The sequence below is a fragment of the Chiloscyllium plagiosum genome, unplaced genomic scaffold (assembly GCF_037043375.1).
Source record: "Chiloscyllium plagiosum isolate Xiang-an unplaced genomic scaffold, Cpla_swu_hap1 HiC_scaffold_11, whole genome shotgun sequence".
NCBI classification, from domain to species: Eukaryota; Metazoa; Chordata; class Chondrichthyes; order Orectolobiformes; family Hemiscylliidae; genus Chiloscyllium; species Chiloscyllium plagiosum.
Genome location: NW_028270149.1, coordinates 39,558,255 through 39,570,467, shown reverse-complemented (window position 1 = coordinate 39,570,467; position 12,213 = coordinate 39,558,255). Strand labels below are relative to the sequence as shown.

Sequence of the window (12,213 nt, the reverse complement as noted above, 5' to 3'; positions counted from 1 at the left end):
AAAAAGTAGTTAGTTAGTTTAATGACATACATTGGTTTTTGCAGTTGTGGTTCAATCTGATTTACTAATGTCCTTTAGGGAAGCAAATCTGGCCTGCGAGACTCAGACTTAATTGCCTGGTGGCTAGTTAGGAGAAAATAAATGCTTGCTCAGTGACACCATGCAGAATCTCCTTTGTTGGTGGTCAGTCATCTCAGCTCACAGGGCACCTCTAAGGGTTCCTCTGGTCCAACCATTTTCATCATAAAAAAGGTCAGAAATGGGGCTATTTGCTGACAACTGCAAAAACTTCAGTATCATTCATAACTCCTCAGATACTGAAGCAGTCCATATTCAAATATGGTAACACTAGACAACATCCAGACCCCGAGGGCTGACAAGTGGGAAGTAGGATTGGTACCATAGTTCGGCACCCCATTAACTTCTGGGGGTTATCATTGACCAGAAGTGGGACTGCACTAATCTTAAACTAACTAACAGATCGCGGAATTCTGTGGCAAGTAACTCTTTTCCCAACACCCATCCACCATCTAAAAACAGTGGCAGTCAGGAAATGTGGAATACTCTTCATTTGCTTGAATGTGTGCAACTCCAACAAAACAGTTTGATACCATCCAACGCAAGGCTGCCCACTTGATTGACACCCAAATCAGCATAGACACCAAACAGTGGCAGAAGCCTGACCACCACCCTTTCCAGGGCACTTAGGGATGGGCCCAAAAGAAAAAAAAACCAATGACAGACATCCCAGGAACAAGAATTCCTAAAGAGCTTCTCATTTACTATCTATTTCTAATCATGAATAATTTCTACAAAGCCAAAAACAGATTATAATTTAGTCATTTTGGTTCATCTATTTAGCACCATCTATCCAACTACATTTTCAGATATAAATGCTAAATTGTTTGGACTGGAGTCAACTGATTTTAATGCACAGCTGTTAAAATATAAACAGGACAGACAGCCATTTACCGTTGCGGAAGTAGACGGTCATTTGACAAATAGCCAGATTTGTGGGCATCTTTATTGAAATCGCCATATTTGACCTGCACAGCATAAGAAGCCAGCAATACAGCAGTCTCTGGGGGACAGTAGATGTCATCATTCAGAATGCCCTCTTTCACTTGCAGGAAGAAGAGGCGTTGGGTGATCTCTTGAATCAGCTCTTCAGATACATCCTCTGGAAAGAATTTTGCCCTAAACTTGAAAAGTAGTGGGCTATCCTTACGAACATCCTGCTGAGTCACCTTAAAAAAAAAAAGAGCAGAAACAAAAATGACAACTTAGTATAAATGGAGGGATTTTCACTGCATTGATGCATTATCCTTATTATAGTCAGAGTTTTACAGCATGGAAACAGACCTTTCAGTCCAACCCATACATGCCAACCAACTTCCCCCAAACTAAACTGGTCCCACCTGTGCATTTCCATCCAAATCTCTGTTCATGTACTGTCCAAACGTCTTTTAAGTGGTGTATCCACCACTTCCTCTGGCAGTTCATTCCAGATATGCACCTCCTGGTGTGAAAAACTAGTTCCTCAGGTCCACTTTAAACTCCCCCATCCTAGGGGGAAGACATTCCCTATTCACATTAGCTCAACTCATGATTTTATAAACCTCCTATGCTCAAGTTCAAAGAATCCCAGCTTATCCAACTTCTCCTTATAATTAAAACCCTCCATTCTTGGTAACATAGAATAATGTGATTTTGACAACATACTGGAGGGTTATGATCACCAAACCATAACACAGTAAGTAAAGAACTAATACTAGGTGTACAACCCATTAAAGAGTTCAGGTATTTTACATTGAAAGCTATAAACGTTAAATGGAAAGTTATATTGCATCTTTTACACCTTTAGGAGTGCATGATGACTATAGAAGGAAAGAGTTTAAAAAAAGGGGAACATTTTAAATTAGTCCATTCTTTCAGATTGCCCAATGGGTTTAATAAAAAAAAAAAAGGGTGGTTTAGCAGTTTCTTGCCTCATGCAGATGAAACATGAAAAAAAAAGTGGAAAAGTCAAAACACATTAGCACATCATTAGTGTTTCAAAAAAAAAGTTCAGAAAAATGAATCTTTGAATGTATGAACTATTTCAGCAAATATAGCAGCCATTCCAAGTGAGTAATAAAACTCAAAATAGCAGCAAAATGAATGAATAGCAGCTAAGCCAACAGGGAGTAGTTTCCGCTTTTCTTTGAAAAAACATTACAAATTGAACATCCACCTGAACAGACAAGGTCTTGGCATTACACAAAGGTCCTTAATGTGTCACCTAAAAGGAATGGCTCATCTCAGAAAGAAGCCCATTTCATAAGGAGGGAACTTTTCTGGCAGGCTGGCTTTTATTCTCATCCCTAAATGCTCTCAAGAGGATGGTGATAGATCTTCCTTCTTGAACTAATGCAGTCACACCCACATTATTCCTGGGAAGGGAGTTTCAGGAGTCTGATCCAGTGATTGTGAAAATAAGTGGTATATTTCTAAATTGGGATTAGGTGTGTCTTGGAGGGGAGCTTGCAAGTGGCTCGTATTTCCATTTCTCTAGAGTACAAACTTCACATACAGCTAAATAGCATATTTAGACTGGATTTCACAAAAGCAAACTACTTTGCTTTTCCTTCTATCATGACAATTCTGAACACATTATACAGCAAGAATGGATTCAGAGTCTGTAAAATAAATACTTCACTATTTTAAAATGGCAGAGGCAAGATAGCTTGTTCAAATAACTTTCCTTTTTACTTGCTAGTTCTTGCAAACAAGACACCCAACTGCTCAAGTTTCATCCAAAGCATACACTGCCAGAGATGCAAGTCAGGAATGTCATTTTCAGCAACACTAGGGTATTATGGGATTTAATTCATTAGATCTTGGCAAAGAGGGAAATTTGCTTTGTGTATACAAGACAGATTAAAAAAAATCCATGAGAAAAAAAATGTTCAAAGAAGATACACTCCAGATGCTGGCCAAGTCTCACTGGAGGGAAAATTTAACCCACTGGACAGTGAGGACTCTTAATTCATCCCAAAAATTACTATTTTTCACCCATTAAAAATGGGTCACATTTACCCCACTAATGCCTAAAATGGCACTTTTTAAAAAAGATGCCAAAAGTGAATCATTGATTTTTGTTGTTTCCATCAAATGGGAACCTGTAAAATTAAAACGATACACAGTGTAGTCACCATTGTTCCAGAGGACACTGGGTTTCTCTTTCACAGGTAGGGGGTGGAAAGAGAAAGATTTGACGGGTGGCTTAACCAGTGGGTCAGCATACCTCAGGCAAGGGGACAGGTTTAGAATGAGCTCTTTATGTAATCTCAGCCAATACAGGAACTGAACCCATGTGATTGACATTGCTATCACAAATCAGCTGTCCAGCCAACTGAATTAAACTGATAAGTAGAGCCCTCCATTCCCCCCCCCCCCCCAAAAAAAAAGGTGTTAGCCTGGCAGATGAGATCTCAAGCAACCCTGGTCAAGTGCAGAATTAGTTAGCTACCAAAAAGGAAATTTACAATGACAAGGCAATCAGGTAAAAAAAACTCAGCATTAAAGTATGATCGAGTGGGTTTGAAATTTGGTGTTTTATAATTTCCAGCAAATTTCAAACAAAAGAAAGCAAAAAGCTGGTATTGCAATTTCAGAGGGTATGAGAGAATTTGCTGGAAACATTTAAAATTCTGAAGTGTAACCTACCAATTGGTCTACATCACTCAACTGGAGAAAGTGAAGTCTGCAGATGCTGGAGATCAGAGCTGAAAATGTGTTGCTGGAAAAGCGCAGCAGGTCAGGCAGCATCCAGGGAACAGGAGAATCGACGTTTTGGGCATAAGCCCTTCTGCCCGAAACGTCAGGCTCATTCCTGAAGAAGGGCTTATGCCCGAAACGTTGATTCTCCTGTTCCCTGGATGCTGCCTGACCTGCTGCACTTTTCCAGCAACACATTTTCAGCTACATTACTCAACTGTGCAATTATCTAAACAATTATTGTTGAATTTATAATCACATAGGATAGACTTAGAGGAGTGAGGAGCTCTGTGGCGTCATCATGGCAGTATCCCCACTTGAGGGAAGAGATCTTGTTTCAAGTCAAAGTCTGCAGTAAGGTTTCAGAACAGGTTGGGGAGAAAATATCTACATTTGGGGAAGTGCCCATTCTCCACTGCTCGAAGAGAATCTCCTTTCTAAAAAAAGTAGTGACCATGCACGCACATTTCAGATCATACAGGCCTGCATCTGGTCATCAGTTTAGAAGCCAAAGTGTATGCTGCCAATCACATGTAAAATATTTTACAATTAAAAAAAAAAATAGGCTGGTGCAGGAACATGCTACCCCAGCTGCAGCATGGACCCACTGACAAGTGGGATACTCCAGTGAATACTGCTTCGATGCGACAGGTCTGACTTATCACCCCAACCAAATATCAAGATATGCCTTCAGCTCAACTATAGGTAACTGTTTAGTCATGATAAATAATTCTTTAATTCTACATTTAAATGTAGTTATTCTCCCTGCAGCCCTGGCTACTAACCACCATTCTATTGGTATATCACCCTTCAACAGCACTGAGGAGCTGAATTGTGGGGTGCAGATCCTTTAAAAGAGTTTTTACTTGGACAAATGGGAACTTAGACTTTAATATTACTTGGAGCTCCTCTTGGTAAATGCAGTGTGAATATCATGATAAAGAACTGGACAAAAGGTTTTAAAAATTTTGACAGGAGCAACGTGCAATGTGCATTCCCCACCAGGCTCCAGGGCCCATTTCTGGTTAACTGCGAGATTGAATTTTAAGTCTGCTTCCCACAACTTATTTCCATAGTAGCTGTCATTTGTGAAGATGATCTCTTGTTAAATCAAAGCCTGCAAGATTTGGCCATTAGGCCAATAAACTCATTTTGTATTTAGTCAGTTGGCAGCACAGAACTTGGATTTTGTTAAAAAGAAAAAAAAAGTGACAGGACATGCTTTCAGGTTTATTTTCCCCCCTTGTATTTCAAGATAGAGGAGATCAAAAGTTCAAAAAGGAATATAAACTATTGATTGGTCAATATGTTACATGGAAAGTACTGGAGGGAACAACGGATTCTAAAGCAAAATATTTGTCTCTACATTGTTTGTGCACCTCCTGGTGCATTCTGGATAAATCAGTGAATGTGGGATCAGATCTTAAAAATGGTCAAAGCAAGGTGGGGATAACACTGTTCCTTGATACTCAGTCCATGGTTAATCTCAGGATTTGATCTATTTTTCTTTGAGGATGTGCAAGAACTTTGGAGTAATTGTACCCAGTGTGCTCCATGGCAATGCTTTAACCAAAGTCTATTTGCTGACCAATAAGCAGCTTGATTCACATGTAGTACAAATAATTACTCCCTTTGTATATTTTTTACTCATGCCTGTTTGTGCAAGGAGCATTTTTGATGGCCCCTTCCTTTTCTCAGAACTTTGTATTCAAGTTATCATTTAAACCCAAAACACATAACTAGAAGCTACCTCCCCAATATCTTGTTCCAATAACCACATTCTTTGAAGCCAAGTGTCACAAGATTTTTTTTTAAAAAAGTGCTCTGCAAACAAGTTTGGTTGAGTAAAATGCAATCTGAAACAGTGTTAAAATATTATCCTTTGCAGCAATAAGTTTACTTAACTATCCCCTGACATTAGAGTTGCTTTTGCATGCTAACGTGTGATACTTGCAAAGCATATTTTTCAGGTACAGACCTTTTTGTTGAGTTTCAGCCAGGTGCAAAAGCCCTTTGTATCTTGGTACTGAAGTCCAAAGAACCAGACCTCACGAAGCCCAATAGTTTTCACGACCTATGAAGACAACAAAAAAAAGATTCAGAGGAAGACCCAATCAGAGGCTGCCCAATTTTAAATAGAAATCACAACAGAAACAACTTCTTGCATGCTGGTGAGTTGAACAAAAATGTATACAATTTTGATGACCAAAAGAATAAACTTATTTAGCCTCATTGAGCCAGAACAGTTGTGAAGTGTTCAGCTTGTGTTCTTTTTGTTCAAGCAAGCCTGGCAACGTGATTCATACCATTATGGGCATCATTTGAAATCCATTCAGCTAGCGCACATCATTACTCACATTTCAATCGACTTGGGTCGCACCAGCTTACTTTAAATATGCTTCTGTACAAGTCTCAGTTTGGTACTCAAATGCACAATTTCAGATTGGCTATGCTAAAAATCAAATTAATTTTCCAAAAATTGGAATTCAAAATCTAATACCTTTAAGCACTGAATAAAGTGTGATCCATTCAGATCTGCCACATACTTTTCACCTTTAAACTGATGCATATACAATTTTTATGCAGCAAAAACTAAAATGTTCCAGTGATCTTTTAAATATACCAGACTGCTCACCACCACCTAGTCAAGTGCTCAAGTAATAAATGCTGGCACAGCCAACATCCATAATCCCAGGAATGTATTGAAAACAAATTAGTACCAACATATGAAATTCAGAAACTGTCATTTACAATGCTGAACTGATTTGAGGCAGAGTCTAGGCAGCATATCCTACTCCAGAAAATTGTGCATCTGCATGCTGCTTAAATGTTTAAAAGGAAAAAAATTCTTAACTGGTACTTTACCCGAAAACCTCAGGAACAACTGGTTTTCAAACAAAGAAAATTTCATCTTTGGATCCATTATATTGTTTGGGTCCTTTGTGAAAAGGAGGAACTTACTTTTAGGTGTTCAAGTCCACTTCCAAAAAAAACTTGGTTTTATTTTCAGACGTACAAATAGGTACTCAACCTGTATTGTTCTTCTGAATAACTCAAGGAGGGGCTCACTGTTTGCATCCAGATAGTGTGAAGGTATAAACCAGAATAGAGTAGGAGTTAATTATTCAAGAGTTCACTGGACTCAAAACATTAATTCTACTTTCTCTCCATTGGAGTTTGCAGACTGCTGGGTTTCTCTTGCAATTTATTTTTGTTTCAGATTTCCAACATCTGCAGTTTTATTCTAGTTGATTAAGGTTATGAACACAAATCAAACTCTTGCACAAAGTTACTTTGCATCCCAAAGTCACATTCCATATTTTGCTTTCAGAAGTGCTGACCCTATCAAACTTCACTCAGTTTTCCCCCCCTGCTAACCCCACCACCCTCATTGGGCATCTTGAATTATTCGTCTTACTCCCTTTCTCACCATAAACACCATTTCCCAGCTGCTTTCAATTCTGGTAGAAAAATCACGAGACTCAGTGTTAGCTACATCTTTCCACAGATGCTACCAGATCAGAGTTTGTCCTTTTGTTTCAGATTTCAAACATCAGCAATTTGCTTCTATTTTATTATATTGCCACCATCTACTCTGGATCTATGCCTTATCACTTCTCCACAGTTATCAGTTGCTTTGCCTTTTGTTATTGAAACTAAACCTTGAATCATTTAACTTTCCCTGATATTTCCATCTGTTTAGCCAACTTCTCCTTACTTTTCTCAAAAAAGAAAAATCCAATTTTTGCACATCCACTCAGATTGGAAACCAAAGTTCTGAAACTTTAACTGGTTTTCTATGCCAAAAAAAAGTGTTACCAGATCTGTCAAGCTCCTTCAGCATCCAGTGTTTTGCTCTTGCTCAGGTTGAAGCATTTGGATTTCTATCTGCAGCAAGGTTATAGAACTAGAAATCAGGCTTGCAGACCCCAGAGAGTCAGAGGCAGCAATCAGGCTGCTGGGTGTTGAGATTGATTATTTAAGGTGTGGTACTTTCACCCCTTTGGTGATATTGACAGCAAAATATAGAGACCTCTTAATAGGATGAGAGGAAGAAAAAGTCAGAATTTTCAATCTTTATCATTATTCTTTGAAGTAAGGCTACAGTAAAAGGTGTTGCTTTAAACTATTACAGAAACAAAGATTTGAGACAAAAAGAGCCAAGACATTGGACTCTTGGAACTGTTGTACCCCATTGAGAATAATGCATGGTTGATTGTTCTTGCTGTGCACTATTTTGTTAGATTAGGATTTTAGTTACACAGAAAAGGTTTATATGCTTGAAACATCTTCAATTCTGCACAACTGACATTTTTATTAGCATATAAAAAAGTGTTTACCATACAAAGTTATAACAGATTTTAAAAAGCATCTTTACACATCTTATTGTTGCTGTATTCATTCTACAGGAGTATATAATTATAATAAATTCATGAAATTGTCAGTTTGGTATGGGGGAAAATGCAGGGCCAAGTCTAGCATTCTTTTGAGCATATACTTGAGATTTGTCTTGGGCCACAACAGATCAGGAGTGGCTGTGCATAGTTCTTTAAAAGTTGGTCTAAGACATGTTATTCCTGCCTGTTATGGAGACAACCAAGTGCAGGGGTGCAGGATTGTGATCCAGACCAGCCATACTAATTTATGAGTGTTCAACTTGCATTCAACAAGAAATGGAATGGGACCCATAATAGATTCCAAGCTGCCACTTGAAAATCCAGCCCATAGTTTCACTTTAGTGTTTGCTCTATTTTGTCATTAGTAGTTTTCACATGAAGTCATTTTGCATGGTCTTTGTGATTAAAAAACTTGGAAACTGATTTTAAGACAGTTAAACTCATTTCGTGATCTCTGTAGAGATGTTGTTTCACAAGGTTTGTAGCTCAGGTTGAGGTTCTTTCAAGTTATAGTGCACTCAAAAAGCTATATTGCTCCACCAATCCTTCCACCTGAATACACTCACCAAAACAAACAAGCCTATCCAATGGGTGGCGCAGTGATTAGCACTGCTGCCTCAGTACCAAGGTCCCAGGTTAGACCCCAGCCTCATATGACTGTGTGGAGTTTACACATTCTCCTAGTGTCTGTGTAGGTTTCCTCCAGGTGCTCCATTTTCCTCCCACAATCCAAAAGATGTGCAGGTCAGGTAAATTGGCCATGCTAAATTGCCCATAGTGTTAGGTGCACTAGTCAGAGAGAAGTGGGACAGGGTGGGTTACTCTTCAGAGGGTTGGTGTGGACTTGTTGGGCCGAAGGGCCCATTTCCACACTGTAGGGAATCTAATCTAAAATAAAGTTGACAGAACATTCATCCCAAGATCTGTATGGAACCTTGTTCCACAGATTAATTTACATAACTAAAAAATAACTAAGGTAGTGGTATAATGGTAATCTCACTGGATTTGTAATCTAGAACCTCAAGTTAATGTTTTGGCTACATAGGTTCACCCAATTCAGTGAAAGCTGGTCTAATGGCAAAATGTATCCAAGGACAATTGTTGTAGAAAAGCTTGCTACTTGCCTTTGGTTCTGAAGTGCTGTATTTGACTCAAAACAGCAACATTTGGTCTCACCACACATGCTACCAGATCAGCTAATTTCTACCTCCATAATATTTTGTACTCATTTTTATTGCTACATTGTTGCTTTGTTTGAATCCTAAGTTTTTGGCTAAAGGCTAAATTAGCAAAGGTTCATTTGAGTACAGCTTGGCAAAGCAAAGTGTCTCTAACTGGGGTTTTATCCACAATGAAAACTTCCATCCCTCAAAATGTCTTAAAGGTTGAATTTAAAAACTGAAAACAATATTCAGCAGAACACAAAGCAGAGCTATGATCTACATGACAAAAAAAATTAACACAAGAAACCAAGAGTAAATAGACAGATGCAACTAAAGCCAGTTTAACAAATTATTTGCACAGCAGCAAGACAAAAATCACAAGTCAACTTTTCCATATAGTACCACTTCAAATATATTTAATTTTCTAGATTTGACATGTCATGCAGCTTTTCAGTTTTTTTTAAAATCCAACATTAAGCAGAATACTGATGAAAACTCATAAAAGGAAAACTGAAGAACGGCTTTTAAAAAGTCAGCCTACTTTGTGCAAGCATGTTGTTATCTTGCCTACAATCATTCTGCTTTATTTCTAAAGCAATCTAAAACCATTGATCCACCCTGTATATTAAATGGCAAGACTAAAATATTTGAGGTCACCTACTGCAGTGAGATCATGGTTAGTATTTCACTTTGTTTAAACAAAAAAATGATTCTTCACCATAACCTACATTAATTGGTGCTCATTCACTAAGTGAATATGGAGCTGGCCAGGTTGACGTTAGCAACTGTCAGTCAATGGTGCAGAACTACTTGGACGTATTAAGAGGCATCTGGATGGGTAAATGAATAGGAAGGATATGGGCCAGGTGCTGGCATTTGGGACTAGATTGGGTTGGGATAGCTGGTTGGCATAGATGAGTTGGACTGAAGGGCCTGTTTCCATGCTGTACATCTTTAGGACCATAACCCTATTGGGAAACCTAAATTAAGTCACTTACTCCAATTTATTTTTTTTTAATCCAAATTATCCAAATAAAGTTAATCCTTATATTTTTAATTAGTAGCTGTAAACAATTTACAAGGAGCATACTCAACAATACACAAACAAGTGGCAGAAATTCTCAGCTGAACAATTGTCATAGAATACAAGATGTGGCCATTTTCCCTTCCGTTGCCTATAATCAATTAATTTGTATTTGGCTATCTGGTGTTTTTAATATAAATCCATTAGATGTTACTGACTTACATTTCCAAGTTCACAAATGTCAAAAACTGGGATGCAGTTATTAAAGTGGAAATGTTAAAATACAAGACAACAAGTTTGCAAATAAACTAATGAAAGATTTATAGGCAAGTGAGGTGCTACATTTCAGTATAAACCAGATTTTTTGTTCAGAGAAGGAATGAGCAAAACAAATGCTACCCCGATTGTTTTATTTTGGGGGAGACATTATGTGAACTGTGGTCCATGGTGTAATCAAGGCTCAAGCAACACAGAGTCAGAGTCAAAAAAACGTATAGCACAGAAACAAACCCTTTGGTCCAATTTGTCTATGCAGACTAGATATCCTAAACTAACTAGTCCCATTTGCTAGCACTTGACCCATTTCCTCTAGACCCTTCCAATCAAATACCCATCCAAATACCTTTTAAATTGTAATTGTACCAGCCTCCACCCATTTCCTTTGGCAGCTTGTACCATACACACCACCCTCTGGAAAAGTTACCCCTTAAGTCCCTTTAAGTCTTCACCCCCATTTCCCCCCCAACCTCACCCTAAACCTATGCCCTCTAGTCTGGACTCCCCACCCCAGGGAAAAGACTATTTGCTCTATGCATGCCCCTCAATTTTATAAACCTCTAAGGTCTACCCTCAGCCTCAGATGTTCCAGGAAAAACAGCCCGAGTCTATTCAGCTTCTCCTTCTAGAAGAAAGCCTCCAACCCTGGCAAGGTCCTTGTAAATCTTTTCTGAACCCTTTCAAGTTTCACAACATCCTTTTTGTAGGAGGCAGCCAGAAATGTACACAATATTCCAGCCTAACCAGTGTCCTGTACAGCTGCAACAGGACCTCCCAAGTAACTGAATTGAGAAGCAAAGTTTTTAAAAAAATTTAAATAATGTCAAAACCAGTTAGGTTACTCCCTTGTAATAGATGCTAGAAAATGGTTCAAAAGATGTAGAAGTACTGGAGAGATAGCACGAGAGATTTAAAAGTGTCAAGAAAGGCTGTGTTTTGACAAGTATCCTCTTTTGTAAGAGGAAGAATGCAGGGAGTGGACAGGGCAGATAGGATTTTAATTACCACAAACAAAACCATTGGAAAAACTAGTTTCCTCCAAGACACTCCAGGTCATTTTTCCACCACCACACCACCTTCCCATGTAACTGCAGAAGGTGTAACACTTACCTCTTCACCTCCTCCCTGCTCACCTAAGGGCAGAAACAATCTTTCCAGGTGAAGCAGCATTTCACTTGTACTGCCACTAACCTCGTGTATTACATTCACCCAACGTGGCCTGCACTACAATCAGATAAACCAAAATGCAGACAGAACGACCACTTTGCAGTACACCTCCAGTCTGTGGGAGTATGACCCCAACCTTCTTGTAGTTTGTCATTTTAAATGTCCTGCTCACATGTGCATCCTCAGCATGTTGCAGTGTTCCAGTGAATCATACTGCAAACTGGAAGAGCAACATCTCATCTTCAGACTAGGCACTTTTCCACCTTTTGGATTTAATATGAAGTTCAACACCTTCAAATTGGGAACCAATTTCTTCTCTTTGTTCACTTCATTGGTTACATTCTCCATCACCATGTCCTCCCTCATCCCACTGTAGTGGGACACAGTCTGTTCTTCCCAATCAGGCAGAAAATGGTGTGGCTAACTG

General features: G+C 38.8%; 1 protein-coding gene across 1 annotated transcript in view; it reads right to left on the bottom strand.

Moving 5' to 3' along the window:
- msna (moesin a) overlaps nucleotides 1-12,213 on the bottom strand; it is an 87,997-nt gene that overhangs the window by 19,846 nt on the left and 55,938 nt on the right. Inside the window, exons 3-4 of the mRNA XM_043704837.2 lie at nucleotides 5,738-5,833; nucleotides 973-1,247 (exon numbers count right to left, since the gene is read on the bottom strand). Of these exons, the coding sequence (XP_043560772.1) occupies nucleotides 973-1,247; nucleotides 5,738-5,833 (371 nt within the window). The remainder of the gene's footprint in view (nucleotides 1-972; nucleotides 1,248-5,737; nucleotides 5,834-12,213) is intronic.